Genomic DNA, 24,790 nt, shown 5'->3' with positions numbered 1-24,790 from the left:
AGTTGTGGTAGGGAGCTCACATGTAGCTGGAGTTCTCAGCTTCTGTCCTCCTCTCAAGATCTGCAATCTCCTTGTCTGTTTTTATTTCTTTGCAAGCAGTCAGTAGAGGGAAAGGAAGCAACACACCTTGCTACACAAAAGGCAAAGTAGACTCATTTTGGCAAAGGAAAGTAACACTCACCAAGTACTTTGCTAATCACTTGCTCACTAACCATTATCCAAGACTTAAAAGAAGGCACCTTACAAACCTAAAAATAGCCTGCAGTGCTCAGCCTTGGAAAGCCCTAGCCAGGCTCAGGGCAGTTAAGGATTAATTCCAAAACCACCAAAGAGACAGCCAGTCCTTTGACTGTATCACAAGAGGTACTCTGATGAAAGGGGAAATAAAAATTTTTTAAAAAGAAAAGAAAAGCACTGTTATCCAGCAGAAGAGAAGCCAGAAGAAAATTAATTTTTCAAAATCATTTATATTTACATCAGTATCTGGAAAAAAAAAAATGAACCTTCACTATTAGAGCAGCACATCCACCCGTAGACTGAAGAGAAGCAAGAACTGAGAGCTACACCTTCCAGTTGAAAACCTTAAGGCTGTCAAAAGAGTGGGGCTGCCATGCTCTACAGGGACTTCCATCCAGCCTGACAGAATCCTTGCTTTGGATACTTAAAAAAAAGTATATAAAAAAGGTTATTGCTACTCTGCCAAGGAAATAAGACAATCTACAGGAGAGAAAGAAAGTGCATTCCAAGTCTTCTCTAAAAAAAAAAAACCACCCCACAAGCTTATCAGCCACTACAGGCTACAGACATCCAAGTACTGAAGGTGTACAAACACGAGTCTCTACCAACTTCTCCTCCACTCTAGCTTTCTTCCTCCAGCAATTCCTCTTCTTCCCTGTAAAGGCACTTTCTATATTCTATATCCTTATGCAGGGAAACACTTCCAGTTTTCCATCCCAACAAACAGAACAGTCCCACAAATAAACAACATTCAGAAGGAATTTTAATTAACAAAATGGTCCAGGAAAGGGGAGGAAGAACCCAAAAATCAGGCCGTTGCATTTGAAAGGCTGCATGTCAGTCACTAGGTATGCCTGCAAGCCCATGCACAGGAAACCATTTGGACCTTTGTCAGTGCAGAACAAGTCTTAGCTTCCAGAACCACTTCTCTACTCCTTCCTTATATAAGCTAAATATTATATACATATATAAAAAAAATACAAACTTGAGTTTGTTATAAAGTGGCTTCTCTCTCTCCCCCTCTTAATGCTTGCTTGGCACATGAACGCATGCAAAGCTAGTAGGCTCTGAGGGCTGCACAAACAGCAGGTTTTGGCAACAAAAAAAATAAACACAGCTAAAATAGATAAGCAAGATTAAAAGCCACTGAATTGAAAACCATATATTTTTCCAATTGTATAGAATTAGAACTACAGCTACGACTTAAAATTGTAAGAGTCTGTCATCCTCTCTCCCAACTCATGTCACAGTTCATAGCAGCATAACACGAGATTCCTCAAGAAACATCAAGCCAGTGTTCTCTGCTTCAGGAGTGAGTTCACAGGTCAAAGTTTAGTCTGTCCGAAGGATCATGGGGGGATGCTCACTGTCTTCGTCCAATCTAAGTGAGTTGGTTTCATCTTCCAGGCAAGCTCCACCCACAGCACCCAGGTCATCCGTATAGGCTGCAGAGAAAGGAACAAGTAGTTGGGGGATCAGAAGCACAAACTAAGATTGGATCCAAAGTGAGTAGTTAGAGCTGAAGTACCAGACGTTACTTGCAACAGTTGTTGCCTCCCTGTGTTTGCCTTCATCATGACTGTGATTCTCCACACCAAGAGCAGTTTGTGACCAAAATTCACCTGTTCTGTGTGTGTGCAATGCCTATTTGTGCCATGGGCAGGCTGATGTTTTTCTTAACCTCCATCTATGCATTACAGCTGCAACTGCAGCAATGATGCTATAACGTGCAGACTGTCCTTCCTCTGCAGTTGAAGCACTGACCTGAGTGCCATACAGAGATGGCAAAAGCTCCACTTAGAGAGCTGCGGCATTAACCAAAATCTCATCCTCTCAATTTAACAGAGCAGCAAATCAGGCTAAAAGGTCGCTGTTCCCACAAAGGAATGGCAGGCGCACTTATCAACCTCCCTAAAAAAAAGGCGGGGGGGCAGTTGTAATTCAGATGCTTTGCACATGGTCTGGGTGCAGAACTCCTGTATGAAATAGTTGTTTTAGGGCATCTCAAGAACCATTTGGCAAGCACTGCCACTATCCCTACAGTCATCTACCACAGTTCCAGACAAAGTTTTACCCACAGAGTAACAAAGATGAGCGATCCACCTACAAGAGGCTACTGCACGTCACAAATGCTCTTTTCCTACTGCTCAGTGCTCCACATCACACCCGCAGTTACGCAGAGCTCAGTGCTGAAGGAGGCGAGCTCACGCAGCCATCTAGAATGAAGCAGTACACAGAGGTGCTCTCTGCCCCATGTCCAGCCTCCTCCTTACCATGCCTTGTGGGTGAGGAAGGCACGTATGTACCTTTAGTCACAGCGGCACTGTATGTCTGCGCTACCAATGGTCGGTCATGGGATGCAGACTCTAGAATTTCGTTGGCTGGCTCCATGCTGCCATCGAGCCTAGCAAGGAGAGAGAGGTTAGCTGGAGAGGTGATCTACCTGGGCATAAAACAGCTTCAGGTGACAGCTACACAAGAATCTCTCATGAGACATGCAAGAATAATACATATACACATGCAACAGGAAGAACGTGGTCCCTCCATTCTAGAGTACTAACAAGAAGGCATCTGACAACACTTCATATTTAACACTGAAGACTCATCAGTGGCATGTTTGCCTCTGACATGGCATCAGCATCTAAATCCTAGTAGCTGATGCTAGGAAAAAAGGACTCAAAACAAGAATGCATGATCAAAAAAAAAAAACAACCACTCCAATCAGCAATATTACAGATTGTCTCTTGAGCTCTGTCCACAACAGAAGTGGTTGCTTCACACACACACATACTAGAAAACCCTCTAGTGAAGGTATTAGAGCATTCCAGAGATTAAGAACTTGACAAAAGCTTCCCTCTATGAGACTTCACTTCATCTACAAGTGAAACCAGAGGTCATACCTTAACAAGTTCAGATAAACATATGATTTTTGAACAGTATTATAGATAGACCAAAGCTGCAGTTCTCATCGTGAATTACTGGCTTTAACTCCACGACTGATGACGTAAGTAATGCGACCACATTGCCCTAGCTTTTCCTGCCAAGGTTCACTAAAAAATAGTAATGCCTTGTCACATTTGCCCTAAGTGTTCTCCAGTACTGCTACAGAACATTAGTTGGCTGGCCTACATGCAAGGATGTTTAATAAGGACACCTGTAGAGGGAGAATACAGACAATTTCATAGGCCAGATTCCCCTCTGAAGTCACAGTAACATCTCTTTTCTCATGTTGGTAACCACTTCATTTATTGATGAAGAGGATGGTGTCAGTTGTTTCTAGTTCTGGTTTAAGTAACTCAACTCAAACTGCCAAGAAAGAGGAAACAGGATCACAGAGCTGCCAGCGATTGATCCTTCACTGCAATCAGATGGTGTTAAGTTTCTGCTGGTAAAGTGGTGCTTAGTGTAGCAGATACTGGGAAGGCAGGCCCAGAGGGATTCTAAAGTTACTCATTCATGTCAGAGGTCTGGAAAAAGATTAGTTTAAAGAAAGTGAGCTGTTCCAAGTTAGACTTTCACAGAACAGAACTAAGTTTAAGAACAAATTGGATTTTGCAAAGAAATAAATACAACAGTTCTCATCTAATGTGGACTTACTTGTGCTGCTTCATTAGTGTGCACTCTCCTCCTTCTTGAGGGTCTAGGTTGTACATGTAGAGATACCCATCAGCAGCTCCCACCAGTAAACGAGGGATCTTCTGGATCCTAGAAAGGTTTAGGGGAGGCGCAACAGATCAGTAAGAACTTAAGAAAGCACAATCTCCTTCCCTCTCACGATTTTAAGCCATAATTTCCACACTTGCTCCTAGACAGGGAACACTTAACAGTCAAGAGCATCTAGGAAAGAACTGTATGTAAAGAAAGTAAGGCATAACCACACCTTGGGGCTAAAGGGATGCCACAGGAATCAAGCAACTTCTATATAACCCAGTAGAAGATTCAGAAGTTACCATCCTGTTACCAAGTTTTGTACAACTTAAGACAAATATTCTAATGGGAATTATTTCCTTATTTCAGAAACGTTACAAGGCTTAACTATTGCTTAAAGGAAGTCAATTTAGCATAAAAAACAAAACCCCATGCAAAAAAAGCTTTCTACCACTCAGTTCATTGCTTTGGTGGCTGTGCCAAACAGGACCTGTCTTTGGTGAAGACAGACTAAATATGATAGTCCTCAAAATTAACTTTAATGAATGCTATGCACATTTTAGAGACAAGAATAATGTGAACTTGCTTTCAAAGACTTCTTTAATGGCTAGCCTGAACTGCCTAATTTTGCAATTCATTAACACAACATACAGTATCACTCCCCCTAGCACAAATGGAAGCAAATGCCATAAGCCCATGGGTCTGTTCTCAACATTCTTTTTCCAAAATTAAAAGACATCTTTAAACAACACTTAGCAATAGTCTATTCTCAACCCAACACCATGCTTTTTCCTCCTCCTCTCACAGGGTTGTGAGATGCTAGCTCCAATACATCACTCAAACTGGAAGAGGCTTTGAACTGATTACAGGAGATGAGGTTACATTCTACACTGTCACAATCCAGTGGGTGATGAATGCAGGCTCAATTTCTTTACTCACGTAGCAAGCGCACAGATGTTTTTGTGCCCACAGAATGGCAGGCGGACTGTAGCAAAGGCTCTACCCTGGTTGAACATTTCTGTTACTTGAGAGGGCAGATAGCTTGTTGAGGCCATCAGCACTTTTCCAAAGTAACCTGTCCAGGTTGTAGGCTCTTCCTGAGGTCTGCAAGTCAGGAGGAAAAAAAAAAAAGTGACTGGCTTTGCCTTCACATCAGAGAGAAAGGTGTGTAAACACTTTGAAACATCTTTTTATTTGTAAAGATGTTAAGCAGATATTTGTTTCTCTTCAGAAATAACTAACACCCTTGAGAACTCTAATGCACTCTGTTTATGCTACAGGGCACAATGTGTCCTACAATACCCTCAGCCTGTTACTTAAGCACATTTGATTGTAAACTGATATTTCTGCTTATAAAACTGCATTTCATAAGGTTCATTATACAAGAAGATCTACTGGCAAGTGCTACACTTCAAGATTTTATTCACTTGGTTACCACTAAGCAAATCGTTGTTTCCAACAACTTCCACAAAAACGTAGTCCTCTCAAATCATAAATAGGAACACTTTATACCCTGGTGCCTTTTAAAGTCTTATATGCAGGTGGAAGGCAATGCTAAGATAGCTCTTCCCATATGGAAGTCAGCAGAGGCAAAACACACGTGTTGGCCAAGGACAGCCAATTTCTCTTCAGCAGAAATACCTTTTCTATTCACCAGGAGAACAGCACACAGCTCAGCTGCAGCTGCTGATTCATAAATGACTTCTTATGCCCTTTACTTTACAGAAGCATTCAAAAGAAGACTGTTCACACTTTGGAGAACTCATCTTGTTGAGCGTAATCAATTCTAAAGCCTTTTCCTTGAAAAATCCAAGGCACCTCTGAAACCTACTTTTCTTTCACAGTCTCAAGTTTGAAGATATGCACTGTCTCTGTGTTACTGGATGCAGACAGAAACATGCCATCCATGCTGAAGGCCAACGAACAGATGCTCACACACCTAGGTGAAAAGAAAGGAAAAACAATGAAACATTATTTTTGACATTCCAGTACTGTACCAATTGGTGTAAGGCAGCAGCTAGTGTTAACTAATGGGAATTGACTAAAATGAGAATATTACTTCCCCGTTTTGGTAGGCAGGAGTGTTTCTGCATATTCACCACTATGGAGCTCCATAATGTTCACACGAGCTGTACTGTGAGAGCTGGGAGGAACTGTGCCTGCATGGTAGACTCACCTGCTCTTCTCCTGTCAGTGACTGCAGGTGACTTGCAATTAAGCCAAAGCATTTGGCTTAGATTATTAATTAAGCAGACTTCTCAGTCACCACTGCTTTGCAAATAAGAAAAAAGAACACTTCCATAATAAGCATTCTGAATTCTCTAATACCTTCGTAAAGCACTTCAAGAGCAAGATCCCCATTAATGATGTTCAACTCTGATGTACATCAGATATGGGGGTCAGTAACAATCTGAACTCAGTCTTACCTTTGTATAAAGTGCAGTAGAAGTACAGAGTTGCTGCTACCACAAATCATAGCACTATTGCACAATGGCTATCACAGCAGCAGCAGGATTTAGAAGAGAGTGAGAATATTAGATGTACTGCCTCCAATTGCCATAAGAATACAATATATCTTACAAAAGGTGACCCACTTTAAACAAGTTCCCTCACCAATAAATTTTTAAGAGGCAAGAGGGAGTACAATTCTGACAGGACTGATTTGGAGAATAGTCAAGTCCAAAGGAGTGAAATTGGAAGATTGTTACAAGCGTACAGGCAGGGAGGAATGAAAATTAAAAAAGGCAAAAATTAGGATGCCAGCTCAACTGCAGAATGTACTGGAGATCTACTGTAAGGAATGAGCTTCAGATAATTAGCCCAGTTGAACTTTACCTCTTCACTCCCCTTCGGAATTCAAAGAGTTTCTGTCCCTCTGGAATGGAAAACACTCTTATTACTGTCCCCTGTGAAGAAAAAAAAGTACCATTTTCATTTCAAGTTTGTTCATTGCGTATCAGCTCTAGTTAGCAGACTACAACTACAAACACCAAACCCTTTTGCTGTTAACTTAGTGTCACTGATGCACACCACACACTAGCACGAAATATTTATGGAGCTTGTTTGTAGGACGTGTTTGAAGAGTGGAGAAACAACAAGAGGTGGGAGCTATTATCATAGAGAACAAGCTACACATCAAGAACAGCCCTTCTTATCATGTTTGATCATGAAAACGACCACACTAGACAAGTACTACAAGTACAGTCACCTGGATGTCTTTGTGCCTTTATCAGATGCAATGAGTTACACCTTTATATTCTAAGCTTGTTACTCAAAGAGCAGAGGCTTCAGACTTTCTAACTTATACAATTTACACGGACAATTTGTCATCATGTGCCAAAGACTAGTAAAACACTTCTCTATTCTGACTTTAACTGTCTTGTTTTCATTGGGAAGACAGCATGAAAACAAGACAACTAATTTCTAGTAAGTATCCAGCACTGAAGGGAGAAACACTTAGAGGATTGCCCTGATTACAGCCAGATTAAAACGTATTTATTTAAATACCCCTATTATCCAACATTTCACAGCATGGAAATTGTGTGAAATATCATTAGCAGTTCTTAACTTCGATTTGCCATTGTAACTGTAAGCCTTCTTTTTTGGCACTCGCGCATGGAATCGTACACGCTTAAACTTACTTAAAATGCTTAGAAACAAATTTAGTTTTTATCACTGTTGACAAGTCAATAAAAAGCCACCTTACCTTTTCTGATGCAGTGGCAAGTTTAGTACCACTGGCATCAAACGCCAAAGCAGCCAAGGGACTATCATGAGCAGGGATCATATTAGCAGCTCTCTGCAGGAGTGAATCAATAAAACACAACCTTAGTACAGTACAGGTTAAAAGCTACACGTTTGCAGCTTAAGACTGCATATTTAAGAGCATTCAAGGCAAATATGGGTCTTACTTAAATATTGAAGCTGTTGTCCATAAAGTAACTGCTAAGTAAAAGTACATAAAACTATCACTGAAGCACATGTACAGAGAGCACAAGCAGGAGAAGGATACTTAAAAATTCAAATAGAAATTACTTCGCTTCACCCATTTGCCCAACTCCACCCATCAAATCATAGAACAATTTTGGTTGAAAGGGACCTTTAAAGGTCATCAAGTCCACTCCCCTGCAATAGGCAGGGACATACTCAAGCAGATCAAGTTCCTCAGAGCCTTGTCTAATATTAGCATCTGTATTTTCTTTGCTGATGTTCTGTGAAGCCTAGCTATAAGAGATACTGCAAACTGACACAGAGGAATCAAACTGAGCAGCCAGTAATTCTTCTCTGAGCAAGTTAAGTCACTTCCAAAAACTGCATCTTTAGAAGTGGAAAACAGCATTCACAAAGATCCTTACCAGATTGATGGTGTCAAAGACTTGTACTTCTCCAATAGTTGCACTTCCTGGATAAGCCAAGTAGCAGTTATCGTTGTTTATTGATAAAGCACACAACCCTACAAGGGGTGCAGAATAGAATGAGAAAGAGGCAAATTTCAAGACTTACGCAGCCAAACTTTCTGCTTCTACATTTGAATATTACAAAGATAAGTTATTGTCTCAAGTTATCAACAGAAACAGAAGGATAAGTCATCTCAGAGTCACCGTGCAACATATTCAACTACTTAACGTTAACATTTTATATAAAAGCAGAAAAGGAAGAATATCAATAGAGCTACAAGAACTGATTAAGCAGTGTGACTTCCCACGCTTGCCATGACTCCTAAAGCATTAACTGGACAAAGCCTCTAACCATACCAAGTGCTGGCAAAATCCAGTTTGTATTTCTATCACTTTTTTTTTCTCTAATATTTCAACACATCCACTCTAGGAGACTAAAATACTGGGAAGATGCAGTTTAAGGCAGAGTCTGCTGTTTGTTCTCAAAAACCTCACTTGGATGAAATGGGCAGGCTTTAAGACAAGACTTAGGTATTTAGCTGTTACTTTTATTTGACAGTGGAAGTAACAATGCTACAGTTCCCTGTAGGAAACATCATACATGGATACAGAGTGCACTTTTCAGAGTTACACTAGCTTATAACAAGAAACTTACCTGCAGGATTGGGAGGCGTCTCCCTGATTGTATGTAACACCTTCATGTCTCGTATGTTGTGTATATAAAGAGACTCTTCCAGACATACTATCAGCCTCTAGACATGGGAAAGAGGATGAAATTCCGGTATCAAACTGGAGCGTGTATTGATTTATCAATCCTAAAAAAATTGTATCCAAAACACAGTAGGTATCTTCCCATAGAGAAAAGGTTGTACCCACCTGACGGGAAGAAATAAGAGTCTGATGGAAGACACACCAGATACACCTCTTGGCAAGGCTTCGCCAGCCCAACACCACGCTCGGCCACTTGCCCTGACCAGTGCACTTGACTTCTCTCAACCACACCAGTGCAAATTGATTTAAATGAAAATGATTTACTAGTTCAAGTCAGCAAGCCAGAAACCTTCACTTCAAGCCATTCAATTCTTACTCTGTATCCACCCTTGTGTATTTTTCCTCCCCACCCCCCAAGAAGCCAATTCACATGTGGAAATAATTTCTTCTGTTTAGCTAAAGCAGAAAACATACAGGACATTTTTTAACCATTTATAGAGCTTATTACTTACTCATAATCATTTGTGAGGGGCTTTTTTTAAAACTTTGATTAAGTTCTGTAACAGCTCATTGACGCTTTCGTAGACTACGAAATGTTACTCATTTAATGCTACATCACTGAGCCAGAAATCAGATTAGCCACTGTTTCCCTTATGATTTTAAACAAGAATCCCATACTCCCACACTTGATTTTGGGGATGAGGACCGACACGAAGATGATTTTCTCCTTCAGATGCCATTCTCTCTGCTTTGAATGAACTGGTTGAAAACAGAGAAGTCTGTACTTGCAGAAGAGCCTACTAATGATGTAGTAATACAGCAAACTATGATTCCAGGTATTTAACTCAAAAAACGTCACTGGTTCAGTGGTTTTTGTTGTTGTTTTTTATTTTTTTTTAAGTTAATTCCATGAACTGTACTTAAAATTGTAAAAAGTGAATAGATAACTTTAAATTTAGGCCTGAACAGAAATTGTCAGGTTCACATACTTTCACGTTTAGGATCACAGGATGATTCACATCAGTAGGGACCTCAGGAGGTCTCTAGTCCAACTCCTACTCAAAGCACGCCCAGCTTACTCAGGGCATTTTGCTAAGTAAATACATAACCACAGAACAAAAATACTTAACCAAATACAAGTACTGAAATGCCATACAGAAGCTACAGTTGGAAAAGTACAAGTTAGTGTCAAATAACAATTCCGTCATCCAAGGAAGAGATGCTCAATCAGTAGAGCAAGTGTCAGAATAAGATTCACAACCCCTTCCCTTGTTTTCACCTAGTCAAAATTACTACTCACCTGTCTATTGAGTTTGACAGCCAAGATGGTGTTGGAGTAACTGTAGTTGCAAATCTCTGTCCCCTTCTTAAAGTGACAAACTTTCAGCTTGCGTGGAGCTTTAAGGCTAACGATGGCCACCAGACTACTGGAAAACAGTCTCTCCACAATGCACACATCTTCTGTGTCAGCTGAAGAACCACAATAACGAGGCAAAAATACAGAGAAGAATGATGCACATCAACAGGAAATACTATCTAAAATACAGTGTAACACCACAAACATTCTGCCACAACAGCTCAGAGTCAAGGTGGGATGCAGGACAGGCTTTTAAAGCAGAAAATCTAAAGTGAATGCTGATTTACAAAGATTTCCCATCTCCCCCCCCAGTATCATGCAAGTTTACACTTCAGAACAGTGCGTCTACTCCCCTCTGCCCAAGATTCAACAGAAAAAAAAATACAAAACAACCCCAGCAAATTGTCAAATACCAGAATCTTCTTTTATCTCTGTAGAAATCTAGGAAAGCAAAGGTGGGTTGTGGGGTTTTTTTTAATATATTTTTGGTTTTAAATCTATACTACACATGAAAGGGTTTCCAATGACTAAAAACCCTGGAGTTTCTGCACATTTCTCCATGAAGAAAGAAAGGTTATTGCACTCAAAGAATCTGGTAAACTCATTTGTTATAAGACTGCTTCAGCCACTGATTAGTTTGTTTGTGGTTTTTTTTTGTCACACACCATCTTTTACTTAACAGTCCCAAAAAACAATCTGTAGAGGAATCACTGAAGCCCAGCATGTACATGTGGCCATAAACCAGCGTTACTTTCGTCACGTTTTACTATGACAGTGCCAGAGTCAAAGGAGGAACACAAGTCATCATCCAAAACGTGGGGAAGACAGCAGGAGGGAGGAGAGCCCAGCGTCTTGGGCAAAAAAGCCCTGTCAGAGCATTCAAATATAGTATAGTATTGGACCAAGCTGGTAGGACTCCAAGTCCCACCACCAGTTCCCCTGGCATGTGTGCTTCACCCTCCCATCCCCTGAAGCTCCCTTCCAAAAGCCCTAGGGACACAGTGGACAGTTTTTACAGCAGGAGAAAGCTGGAGAGAGAGTTTTACCACCCTCTGCAGCTCTCCCACAGCTACCAGCAACATCTGCCCTTCCATTACAGAACTGAATCAAGACAAGCAGCTTGAGCCTTTGGCCTCAATCTACTGAAACAACCGAACTTTCAGAAGTCAATATCTGCATTAGCTCAATGCTTAACACCTTCTAAATCATAAAACTGCCAGTAAAAAAACTAAAGGCTTATTTCTGAAGGCTTCTGTTTTGGCCAAGAGACACATTAAATAACTGGCACCATTCTCCTCACCAATGACAGAAATTCCCTGGAAAAAAGTTCTGTCCAACATTCTCAGCATATGACAATGTCATCACCATGTGACATGTCTGCTTTGAAAGTGCTTTTTCTGGGCAGTTATTTCAAGAAAAAGAACAGAAAATATTTAAGGCTTTACATTCTTTTGAGAGAAACAGCCTCCTTAAGGAAAAAGAGCAGGTTTATACTAAGCGTATTCAGTGTTCTGTGCAACACAATCAACTTTGATCTAAATCTCGTATTTAACGTGGTACTTTTCCAGAGAAGACAAAACACCTCACAGAGGCTTTGAAAATCCAATTTCCTCACTTCTGCAACAGGGATAATGCATTTCAGCAACGACTTTGTTTTCAAGGAGTCATTCTCCGTTTTCCTGATGCCACATACAACACATGAAAGAGAAACACAAAAATCCACTTCAACAGATTTATGCATAAGCTTACAAATGCAGCGGTCCATGTTCCTTGAACCACACTAGTAACATAAAAGACTGTCAAATATTTTACAGTACGGGTTATCAGCCTTCCATCTAAACCTGGAGTCCTTCATAACAATGGCATCCTTTTGCAGAAGTCAGAAGACCAGCACACAGAGAGCCAAAACCCACTGTCTGGCTGCTCCCTGCTCCTCAGCAAGCACAGCTTCTTTCCCCATTTAGGGGCAACTGTGTTAAAATACAGCTTGTGGGATTTGTTACTCCCCCAGGCAGGCAGGAGAAGTGGTATTTCAGACTAGGAACAGCAGCAGAGATTCAGATGGAAAAGTGCTGTGCAACACTGCGCCGGTGCAGGTGAGGCACAGGGAAGAGCAATGCCAGGAACTAAGTCACAGACAGAAGGTAAAACCCCAAACTTTCAACAAGGCAAATGCTTAAAAGGTATAGACAATCTGTCAGTCTCACTGTAAAAAGACTTACTATAACACAGATAGTTGCCTTTAAAGAAAGGCTTTGTGATGGGCTTTTAATTAAATTCACTTGAAAAATACAGGATGCACCTCTGTTCCTTTGTCTTCCCCTAACAGGAAGAAGTGATAAAAATCTCCTCACAGCTTCCCAGTCACATATGCTTCCTAAGGAGCAACCGTTGGAGCAGAGCATGAGGCTATACCACACATCCTACATCCAGCTGACCCGAATTAATCATATGTTTAGAAGTACTAGTTAAGTCCTATAGCAATGCTGTTAATCAGTTTTTTTTCTATTTGTATTTTCTCCTTTATGGCACACAAGTGAGCATTACCAGAAATCCAGATTCAAAAATACAGTAAGAACAAAAAGAACTGCAAGACGATTTAAGTGCCAGCAGTGAAGGGAGAACAAGCAAGTAGAAAACAAGATTACAGTTTCATAAACACAAGCATGTAGCATCACAGACAAGAGCTGGTTAGAACCAGCTAGATTATGATCAGCTGTGCTTTTATTCCATTTTTAATCCAAGAACACAAGGCATGTTACAAGCACTCATTAAGCCTTAAAGCATCCTCTAATCTAATACTTATTTTTACAGGGGGATCAACTGAGCAGGTAGCTAAGTGATTTGGAGAGTCACAGTAGAAGTCAGTGATGGGAGCAGACAAAGAAACCTCCCGTTCTTTTCAGTCATTCTCTCAAAGACAAGACAGCTGGGGCATATTCTGTAGCTTGCTTTAGACACCTACACAAGAACTGGCGCATCAATCTTACAGAATAGAGGGAGGGGTCCTTAAAAGTGCTCACTCAAAACAATACAAAGTCTTTAGACTCACTTAAAATAAACTGGGAGGCAGGAGGCACATGTCTGGGAGGCTTCGAGATACCTTTCCTTGTGGAAAGGTGGCACCCAGTACATAGGGAGCCTTCCACCACCAGATCAAGTTTTAAACAGGCATGGTTTGCAAGCCCAAGACTGAAGTTATTTAACTGCATACAAAAAATGAACATTTGAAATATTTAGATCTGCTGCAGACCTTGCATGTCCTATGAGCAAAGGTCAAGACAGGCTGGCTTACACAGCTCAAACCATGAAGTTTTCTACTAAGTGTTACCTCACACCCCGTGCTCTGTATTTATGGACTTAACACTCATGGAAGAAAACTTAAAATATCAAAGAGGTTAAGCCAATACAGGCATCCCAGAACAATCTGAAGACAAGACTGGAATGGGTAGGTCTAAATTCCAATCCCACCTGCTTTATCAGTTTATTGCAAGACTTTGAGCACAGTGCTTTATCCAATATGTGCTGCTTCCTTCAAGGACTACCTAGAAGCAGCAGCCCTGCAAAGTTCAGTTCAGTCTCTCTCAGTATGTTTACTCAGTGTCTTGTGAAACAGGAGTCATCTTCACTGAGACTCCTGAGGTGATATCAGGCCAGATACTGTAGGTGCCAAACATACTACAGCGGTCAGGTACCTAAACTCAACGGCATAAAATGGAATTCAAGCCACTGATTAACCAGTACAACCAGACCATGACTCAAACAGGCAGATGTAGCTGCAACACAATTTAACCTGACCACAGGTGCCCAATTTGAACCTCACAATTACTCCTCTCCATTGACTGCACAGAGAATCAGGCTGTCACCACAGCTAATAGGTGATCTGAATCACACACCATTTTCAAACTTAGGATGCCACAGGGTCAGGTCACTTAGGGAATGGAGCCTGAAGACAACTCTGTTGCATAGTATGATACATCAGGATCCTACTATAAATGCTGACACCACCGCTATTGGTACCAACTGTTCACATGGACTTCATAAGAAGGAAAGGATATTCATGCACAGCAATCATAGTTTACTTACTAGCCCCTGAAAAGAAGGGATGATGAACTACTGGCAAAACAGGGGACACCACTTCTCTTCCAAGCCTCCCTCCACTTTATCTCATAACCCACTCAACTGTGATCAGTATTGAAAAGTTATGGGAATTTGGATTATTCACCCTTTTGGATGAGAAAACCTGCAGCTATCATGTTCAAAAGTATTTTTTTAACAACAAAGACTGGGATAAAAAAAATATAACCAAGGCTTTGTTTTTTTTCATAAAGGTGTATTAGTGGTTGCCTGCCTCAGCAGCCAGTATAAAGACGCAGAAGACAGTCTCTCACATTAGCAATTTTTTTCATGCCTAGCTTCTACATAATCTGGCTATTGGACATAAAGTTAGAAAGGCACAGAGTTCTCCTCTAGCTATTACTAAACTTCACAAAATACCAGCTAAATTTAAATATAAACCACTGATATATTGTTTTACCCTGCCAGCAATCAATTGTTTTGAATTTGTGATGTTTCATTACACACTTAAGATTCCTCCTATGTCAATTTCGAGCCACCTGTGAAATAATGAAACATGTCTTATTCTTCCCAAATTAAGACAACTAAGGGGATAAAAATAGGAAAAAAAGAAGATACTCACTGCATTCATAGATCTGTTCTAATTTGTCCACAGAAGAAAGAGAGAAGAATTTGTAGCCTGATTTACTGCCAACTGCAAGGGATCTGAAAAAGAAACAAACCAGTCAGGAACATAAACTATATCAGCTGTGAATTACCCTCGGACAAATTCTTACCCTATTCTAAAACTCCAGTTGGGTTAGCTCAGTAAGAAAACTGATAAAAAGTTTGACCAAAAAGGCCACGATAGACAGATTGCTGCCTCGACTCTGGAAAGGCCAAATAGGTTCAGAATTACCCCAGGTGTGGAATCCTGCTTCACATATAAAAATGAGAGTTCACAGCTTAATGCAAGCCTACTGCCCAATTCATACTGGTGACTTCTCCCCACAAAGGAAAAGATGATGGCTCAAATAATGTAAAGCAAACCAATTACATCATTGCTTCACCACTAGAAGTGACCTCCAAGCCCTTTTAAACTGGGATTGTCTGGGGAATTCTTTGGTCTTTATACCATAACCTTCACCAACCACCCCAAAAGAACTTTCAGATTAAAAAAAAGAAATTAAACACAACTAAATCTAATTTTCTCTGGTTTTATTTGATGATATTCTAGCACCTCCAAAGAACATTGTTAGGTTTCAGTCTTACAAATACTCATGTTGAATCTTTGATCAGAGGCACCCTCTTAAAAATGCTAGTCACTGATGCTAAACAGATTTTAACAATAGTAGAACATTAATAAACTGACTACAAACCCTTCTTTCCTCCATTACTCCATTTTCACACTTAGCTCACAGACCATTTAATTGCTTTTCCAGTCAGAGTCAAAGACAGGTCTTACAATTTGAGCTAGAAAAACCTTTAGGCTTGTCTTGCAGGTCTTTACACATCACGGCAGCAGACAATGGCACATTCTTATTTTCCCCTCCCCATGCGGAGGACGACTTTACGCCACAGAAAAAGCAAATTAACAGTCAATACAGTCATGCAGAAGTGCATTAGTATGCTTACAGTTCACATATTTCTTACTGCCAGGACACATGCAGAAAAACTAATTAAATTCCAATAAATGTGTTTCAATACGCCAAAGTGTGGCCAGTCATTCAATGCAAGGCTCAGAGCCAGCCCTGCCAAAACGCCCTTCTCAACTCAGCAAGATGATTCTCTAATTCGGGTGCACTAATGATCAGTTCTGCATTTACAATACAATTCAGTTTCCTAGACTTCCTGCTCTTTCTGTATTTTCCTCTCATGGCTCCAAATGGAGCCCTTTTTAAACTTCGAGGTACCCAGAGATTAAGAGTTGTTTTTCAAATGGCTTACCCTCTGAAATTAAGATCCCAAGCTATAAAATCAACTTCTCTATGATAGCATGACCTTCTCTTCTAGGAAAAAAAAAAAAAAGCAACTGGCACAGGCTGGTTAAGAAATTATATTTCAGAAGGTTTAAACCTTCAAATTAAAATATGCACCATCCAGGCAAGAGAAGTGAGCCTCCCCAGATTCAATAACCCAGATATTAAAAAGAGCGTATCAGGCTTAGAGACAGAGAAGCAGCTATAAAACAAAATTTTGTTCCTGCTCCTCTAAGCCACCTTAGAAATACTGAATTTAATTTTACTTCAGACAAAATCAGTATGTTCAGTAGACTATATCTGATTAGTCGTCAGAGACACTTCAGTGTTTTTCCTCAACTGCTTTTGTACAACTCAATAAAAATCCAAATTATGTGAAAAAATATGAAATAAATTTGGAAAAAAGTAATGAGTTAGCTTTTCTTAAGTCATCTCCTGCTTCCCTTGAAACAAATTTAACAAAGAATGACATTAAACCTGTCGCTTCGAAGGTAAACAAGCACTCAACTGAGTTAAAAATAAACGGAGTCACAAGACTCCTTGCAATACAAACCATCTACAAAAGACATAGGATGATTTCCTCAAAGAATTCCACAGAGCAGCTATTTGTGATTGTATTACTTAGCAAAATTGATTCCTGTGTTGTACTTGCAGCTTGAAACACAGAATATTGCTGCATCACTGTTTTACTGACAGTATCACTGAAACCAGTAAGCAAGCCCATTTTTCCTGTCCCTCATTTAAATAGCTTCAGACAACGGCCAAAGCGAGTTGTATACACGATGAAAATCATTAGATTGAGTGAAAACCAAAATGAAGCAGCACAGAATGGACCTTTCCCTCCATGGCAACTGCTTTTTGTAATTTCTTGCAGGATCAAGGTGACGAAGTCACAAATCATTTACACAGGACAGTTGGAGCCAGTATAATTAAACCCATTTCAGTATATAAACATAACTGCAAAACTGCCCATTTTTCTTCTAGAACAGTATTCTCAGGTTTGGTTGTTTTGTGATTTTTTTTTTTAACGTACTCTCAAATTATTTCTTATGAAACTATTGAGAAAAGGCTCTTTATGTGTAATAAGAGAACCCAACAGGCTGAGTTATACCAGCATAATCATAATGATTTAACCCCCCAGCGTCTCCTGCATCGATACTACACTTAAGCCCTTCAGACACCTGATAGCTATCCAAACAACCAAACCCAACAAAACAAGTACCCAGCCAAAATTACCTCACCTCCAAAAAAACCCACAACCCTATGGGGAAGAAATATGATCAATAAGCCACTTGGCTATTGCTGAAATAGACAGTGGCCAACAAGGAGCTACTGTAGTTTATCTGAAGCTCCTTTTACAATGTGGGTGTTAGGCTTTATTATCGCCAATTTTCAGAAGCTGATGAGAGACTGAGATGGAAAATAAAATCAATATCCAAAAAAATTGCCTTTTTTCTTCTAATGTTATGCTACACACAGGTGTTTTTTTTAGCTGTATTACGTGTAGCCTCTATTACACACCTCAGATCGTAGACTTTGAGCTATTTCATCATCAAGGTTGCCTACTCAGTACAAAATTACCAATATAGCCATGATTTATGAAACTGTGTTTTCCCACTTTTTCAAAGATAATAACTGTAGTCTGATCCAAGACTACATAAATCTTGAGAGATTTTCAAGAGTGGCTGTCATAAATAATTAAAACTAACCTCATCAAGTGAGCAGTGTTATGAGATCTCACACACTCATTTCAAGATGCTGACATTCACTCTAAGTGCACTCTCCTAGAGTGGGAAATCAGCTGGTTCAATCTCTCTGGCTCTTCAGAAACAAGTTTTTTCAGATGGGTTAGAATCGTACATGTTTTCTTTTCTTTCTTTAATACACATACAGCAGGAACAAAACCAGTTTTTCCTTTTCCATATCACAGAGGACCTTAACTATTAATCAGACATATTCTATATTAATCAGAAAGATCCAACTAAGGGCAGCTCTCTCAAAGATTAAAATCAATTGCAGCTGCAGTACAAACACAACTCCAGAAGTCATGACTATTTTAAATAACTGGTTAATTAAACCTACTTTCATTATGATACAGTCTCATTATACTAATGCTCCACTTGATTTCAAAACCAATGTATATTTCCAAAGACAAAACATTTTGTGAACAAAGGTATATGATGAAGAGAGGGAAAATAATAATAAAAGAAGAAAATAATCAGTGAAATAGAAGAATTACTAAGGAAACTTACTTTGCCTTATCTCCCCTCCCAAATGTCTGCTGAAACCATCTTACAGATATGTCTTAAAAGAAAGGTCAAGAATGTTGTTATTTTGGACAAGAGCTGAATACAGAAACTCATACGTTCATCAGTCATCAGCAACACTCTGACAACCCACAGGAGATTTTCCCATTGTTCTTATATTAAAACAACACAAACTTAAATCTGCTACAGCAAAAAGGAGACCACGCTTGCTCATCATTTAACACGCAGCAATAGCCTGGGACAACAGAAAGTTCATAATCCAAGCAAACGTCACTACTCTCAGGCCAAATTCCCGTCCAAGTTGTCACACTCCTCTGGTCCAGATTCATCAGGCAAGCCCAGCTCGGCTGCTATCTCCACTGCAACGACAGTGAGTACCACGACACACGCCTGCTTCTCTCAGCTGTCTTCCCTAAGCATAAGCACTACGTGATCACTCCTTCCTTCCTTGTTTTGGTTTAGCTTTCAAGTCTCCTTGGAATAAAGAGCTCTCCTGTCCTCAAGGATGACGGAGGAACGACACCTGAACATAGGAGACACAAAGGCAGAGGGGTGAATGCTCAGCACCCAACCCTTGTTTCTCTCACCACACGGTACGGGAATCAGAATACAACTTCTGCAACACAAAGTGTACTACACCGCTTTAGAGTTATAAGCGCCTGCTCAGAACATAGAATGAACCCGATTTATTTGGGAAAAAAGGGGCAGAATTAAATCAGAAAGAACAGATATTTGGACTGATACCTGTCACATGTCACTCCGTATCTAAATGAAAGCTGAGACTAAAGACAACCTTGCAAATCAGGCACGCATCAGTGTTTTCACTAGAAGACCAAGCGCAAAGCTTCCTTTTGTCCTTTCACCAGTGTCTGTTTTCAGAACTACAGCAACTGCTTTGTTCCCAAATGTTGTCACTTGATTACTTATTTTTAAAAAGGTGACCAAGACTTCTCTACAGTCTGTCAACTTGCATTATTTCACAAGGAGGTTCTCTGGGTGACTGTTGTTTTGTTTGGTTTGTTTGGGGTTTTTTAAATTGAATCTGAAGGCCATGTAAGTTAATTTTAAGTTTTTCCAAAAACATATCTCTCGGAATATTTGTGTAACTATTTAAAGATTGAAAGTTTCACCTATTTTATAGATATATACGAACTTTGAGATCTTGAAGTTATGCTTTGCTTAAAAAGTTACAAGCTTCCATCACATTATGCGTTTCCCTTCTGGGTTTTAGAGCTTGTATGAGTTTGTGAGGCAAGTTTAGTTTTCCATAAATGTATCTGTGTTCAGTTTTAGCAGCTCTCCCAGAAGTAATACAAACAGCACTCAGGTTTAAGCGGTACATCTCATCAAACATGTGTCAGTAAAGATTTCCAACTGCTTCTCCCGCACAGTTTTGCCAGGATACCTGAATTGTGATCAGTTACTTCGCTTTCATCTGCGAGCCGGAGCTTCTGCCTCTCAGACACAGAGTGCCAGTCATGCTGAGTTGTGCAATGATTGATTCACTGGGGAAAAGGGCTAGGTCCAAAGTAAATATACTAACATCTTCTGAAAATGCCCTTCCCCGTGCTTTTACTTAATGAAAACATGCTATATCAAAGGGAAGCCACAAACCAACAGCCTCTGCTGCGTTATAGGTGGAGTGTTTTCAGGCAGAGTTCCAGTCCCAGTCAATAATTCAGAACTCTGATGTAAATAAAGCTTCGGGCAATATGGAATAAAGAGGCAAGACAACACTTGCCATAACGTAGCTACTATTCCAAGAGACAATGTCACTACATACAGCACCCATGAATGAACATTAAAAAAAAAGTTAAGTCTGAAAAAAACTACAAGGAAGATAGAGGATATCTGCTCCAGTCACCAGGGACCGCAACAACTGAGAAAAGCAACAGCAACTTCCATGTTGACAACATTCTTCTAACTACCAGCAAACCAATTTCCCGTGACTAAAAACCTTGGCAAAGCTTATCTCCTTCCTAAAGGAGGCAATAATTAACTACCAACCCTTCACAAAGCCTAGGAAAAGTTAGCTTGGCACTATTTTTACCAGCAACAAGTATCATCTTTTCCCGATACAAAGCAACTGACTCTGCTGTCTAGGCAAGCAAGACACATTCAAGCACAAGTGGAACTGGCACCTTGTTAAGTTGAAGGTAAAAGCTCTAAACACAACAACAACGCACCCATGCCATTTATTTTCCAGTTTTGTCTGTCAGCAGCTTTTCTAATTACTGAAGCACACCTTCAAACACGTGAACTCTACTGACTGGAAAGATGTAAGCAAAGCTTGTCTTTCATATGCTGGCTGAGAGAATATGCATTTGGCTACCATGCCTGTCTGGAGAAGGACTCCAGTTACCTGTAACGTAAGTTGGAAATAAGTAAGCTTTCTGAGGCCCAGCATGGGAAAGCATAATTCATTCCTAATAAGTTCTTTTCAGCTCTTCTCTTCAGCTCTTGCTGGTAAACAGCAATCTTCTAGATATACAGGATAGTAAACTAACAAACCCAGAGAAAGAGGACTTCTTGTTTCTCTACTCAAACAGGAAACAAAGAGAGATCACGGGTGGGGAAAAAAAACCCAAACAAAAAAATAAAACTATTAAAAAAAAAATCAAGCCAGTTTAAAGAACTTGCACAACCACTAAGTTCTACTCGTTTTAAGAACGAGAATGCAACTTGGTTATTTGGGTCACTTACCACATCAGACAAGTGTTTTAGTAAGAAGCTGCTCACAAAGACATGTGCAAGATTTATTGTTTTATACTTACTACTTTTCTTAGAAAGATTTCTTCGAGACACCATAAGAGAGAAGGGATACTTACCTGACATCATCCACCCATCTCATTTGTCTCAAAGTAAGTGGCCTTTTAAATTATTCTCATAATTTTGAGACAAAAAAATGCAAAGGAGTCTTTATATTTATGTTGTTTCTATAATGGATATCTGAAAATGTAAAGATATCGAAAAATGACACAGAAGACCTAGTATCCCAAGACTTTGAATTGCAAAGATATGGACCAGGTCTGGATCACATAAAAAGATAGATGACCAAAACTCTTGTCAGCTAATCTCAAGGTGCTTTACATATATAAATAGTATTTTAAAAAAATAATCAATCTGCACAATGGACATTAGAATGCTGAATATCCCCCCAAAAAAAAAATCAGCTATAGCACAAAAACTGAAGAATACTTTTTGGATATTTAGGAAAATGAAATGGGAAAAGTAGCAAAGTAGCATACACAGCTGAGGAAAGAAATCATTAGCCAGTTGTCCCTTTCCCCTTGCTGCTCCCCTAAACTCAAAGTTAAAAAGGAATCACACTTTACTCTTCCTGAAGAAAGATTTCAAGGTGTACAAGCCAGAGACGACCTACGATAAGCTTAGTTACATTTAGTTTCTTTTTACTTCTGTCTTGGGTTTGTTCTCAAGTCAAGCCTGCAGCTCTCTTGTTCAAAAGAAGTTTTTTTTGGTCATAACTCAGTTAGCTTTGAATACATACAGCTCGCCACAAATAGGCAGTTGATTTAAGGAAGGAGAAATAGTAAAGCTTTTAGATCACCAAGTTGGACGGCACAGTTCAACTTAAAAACTTGGATAATTACCTTTATAAACTGCAGAAGAAAGAGGTGACAGATTTCCTAGTTACTTGTTCTAGTAATAAGTAAAAAATGGGTGGTATCTGAGCAAAACATGGATGTGTTTTACACACACAACGACAGAGTGAGCTCTACATGGAACTTGATGAAAGAACCTTTGGCTCAAATCAATGTACAGATAATGATTTACTCACAGATACACAGCAGACTATTGCTTCCCCCCATCATTTATCATAAGCTATTTACTGTTAAAGTCTCTTGTTTCAAGTCTATCCAGTGCCACTTGTTCATCTCTCCAACCCCAGCAAAACCTACAAAAGCAAACAGAGTATTTCCCTCTGATGTGATGTTTCTCCTCACTCTTGGCAGTCACCATAAGTAATCTTCTTGCCTTCACAGTTCCCAGACGCTGCAGCACATGTTGAAGACAGTCAGAGATCTCTCTTGCGAGGACATTTGTTCGTTTTTCAAGCAACGATAGACGTTAAAAGAAAAAGCCACCACCACACACATGAATAGGCTCTGTGATGCCAACCTGAGATCATTTCCTCTTACTCACTTCCTAGAACAACACTCCTCTTTTCTCAAGTACAAGTTCTTTCAGTTATTGTCCCCCAGTTTCATCTCTTAGCTATTTAAGACAGTTAAATCCTTCTTTAAAGGATCTTTAGTGCTCCAGCTTCAACTATCAGGGACTTCTTCTATTGAAAAACATTGCTCTTTAATACTCCGCATAAATATAATACATATATTTATGTATTTATTATATTTAACACAGCATAGGCACTGATTAATCTAAATAAGCCGCAACAATTAAATAATTTGCAAGATGCACAGCATGAACTATCTGACCCTTCCTAGAACGGAAACACGAATAAGTACAATTTCAAGGACTACAGGAGAAAGGTTACTTTTTCAAAACCAAAACCAAAAGCAGCAGGGGTTCATAAAAATACCATTAAGCCTCCGACATACTGCTTCAACGCAGACAGCAGGTGAAAACAAAAACGCTGTATGGAAAACAGCTATGACGAGCTTTCGGATGAAGTCTTTGCACCTCCCAGGAAACTTGGGTCTTCGCGTTATCTCAGCCTCTCCTAGACGCTGGGCATCAAGAAGCAGAAACAGCCCGCCCTCCCCTTCCCAAAGCAACAGCGAGCAACGTCTCACAAGTAGAAGAAGGAAAAACTCCCCAGGGCAACAACCTCGGGGAGGGAGAGGGCAACACGCTACAGCAGCCCACTAGCCCTCTGCTGCGCGTCCCTACGAGCGCGACCTCACCCCTGCAGCCCCACGCACGCCGGACGGGAGGCTGCTCCCGCCCCGCCGCGGGGATGAGGGACCCCGGCCTCGCTCGGGGGCACCGAGGGCAGAAGCCATAGCGCAGCCCCTGCCATGGGAAAGGGTGGCACCAGGGCGGGGGGGGGGGGGGGGGGGGGGGCCTGCCACGCCTCCCCCAGCGGCCGGGCCTCCTCGGCAGCGCCCAGCGGGCGCCCCGTCCCCGCGGCCGGGCCCCCCGGTCAGACCGGACTCCCCCTCAGGCCGGGCGCCGCCCCTTACGTGTTGTCCTGGTTGAAGTTGGCGAAGAGCAGATGGCCGCCGCCGGCGTCTCCGCTCTGACTGGCCAAGTTCATGACGGGACGGCACTCGCCACCCCCGTCCGGCGGGGGGGGGGAACACGCCTCCAGCGGGCAGCGCACCTCAGCCCCGGCGGCTCCGGCCCCCGCCGCGCACCCGCGGCCTCCTCATCCCCGCGGGCCTCTTGTTTACGCTGCGGGCGGCGGAGCGACCCCCACGCCTGCGCCGCCCCGCCCCCGCCCCGGCGGCCCCCTCCGCCCGCCCTCCTCCCGGCCACCGTACTGCCGCCGCGCACGCGCCCGCCCGGATGTGGGGGAAGAACCGCGCATGCGCCTGGGCGGTGGCGCCGAACGCGGGTGGGAGACAGCCGAGGGAGGGAGGGAGGGGGTGCAGCGGCGTTCTAAAGCTAAGCAGGGTGCGCCGCGGTCGGCGGCTGGATGGGAGACTCCAAGATCAGGCGGTGGTCCCCGCCTCAGGCGCGTCCCCGCTGTCCCTTGACCGCGATTACGGTCACGGTCGGCGCCCGCCGGCGCCTCTGCAGTTCTGCTCCGTACCACGGGAGGTCCCCAAGGCTCAGCAGATGGGACAGCGGGGGACACCGGCTCCGCTCCGGGGCACGGGCTGCTCTAGGGAGCTCACAACTGAGCCCCGTGGCCTTGTCGCGGCCGGGGGTGAATCGGCTTTTGGGGGTTCCCGGCTCGCAGGGCAGCCAGGCGTGGGCAGGAGACCATTTCAGAGCGAGGGGAGTCACGAGCTGCCAGATGCAGGGAGCAGCTTGTCCGGAGATAATAAAAATTGCAGGCAAAAAAAAAAAAAAAAAAAAAGGCGACAGAACTGGGAACGTGCGAAAACTGGATCAAAGTCCAGGGCTTGGTCCCGAAATTAGTTAAATCCGGGGAAATGAGCCGTGCTGGGGAGCGCAGGGTGTTGGGGTTCATATCTCTGGGGCCGGCTC

The 24,790-nt window shown here is 41.6% G+C and overlaps 1 protein-coding gene across 3 annotated transcripts; it reads right to left on the bottom strand.

The window, feature by feature from the left end:
- Nucleotides 1-980: 980 nt before the first annotated feature.
- Nucleotides 981-23,948, bottom strand: WIPI2 (WD repeat domain, phosphoinositide interacting 2). 3 transcript variants are annotated; one of them, XM_086622596.1, is made up of 12 exons: nt 23,818-23,948; nt 15,050-15,132; nt 10,294-10,463; nt 8,938-9,034; nt 8,241-8,338; nt 7,592-7,684; nt 6,721-6,791; nt 5,717-5,824; nt 4,825-4,989; nt 3,835-3,942; nt 2,511-2,641; nt 981-1,682 (listed from the first exon to the last, which is right to left on the bottom strand). In XM_086622596.1, exons 1-12 carry the CDS (start codon nt 23,889-23,891, stop codon nt 1,570-1,572), a joined length of 1,311 nt encoding a protein of 436 aa, XP_086478722.1. In that variant the 5' UTR covers nt 23,892-23,948; the 3' UTR covers nt 981-1,569. The 3 variants fall into 3 exon arrangements, with proteins under 3 accessions (XP_086478722.1, XP_086478723.1, XP_086478724.1); XM_086622597.1 differs by having other exon boundaries at nt 2,544-2,641; XM_086622598.1 differs by lacking the exons at nt 15,050-15,132; nt 23,818-23,948 and adding an exon at nt 14,888-14,960.
- Between the last annotated feature and the right edge of the window lie 842 nt (nt 23,949-24,790).

The sequence above is a fragment of the Tauraco erythrolophus genome, chromosome 17 (genome assembly GCF_009769465.1).
Source record: "Tauraco erythrolophus isolate bTauEry1 chromosome 17, bTauEry1.pri, whole genome shotgun sequence".
In the NCBI taxonomy this organism is placed as follows: Eukaryota; Metazoa; Chordata; class Aves; order Musophagiformes; family Musophagidae; genus Tauraco; species Tauraco erythrolophus.
Note: the sequence above shows the minus strand (reverse complement) of the source record. Positions and strands in the feature narration are given on the sequence as shown.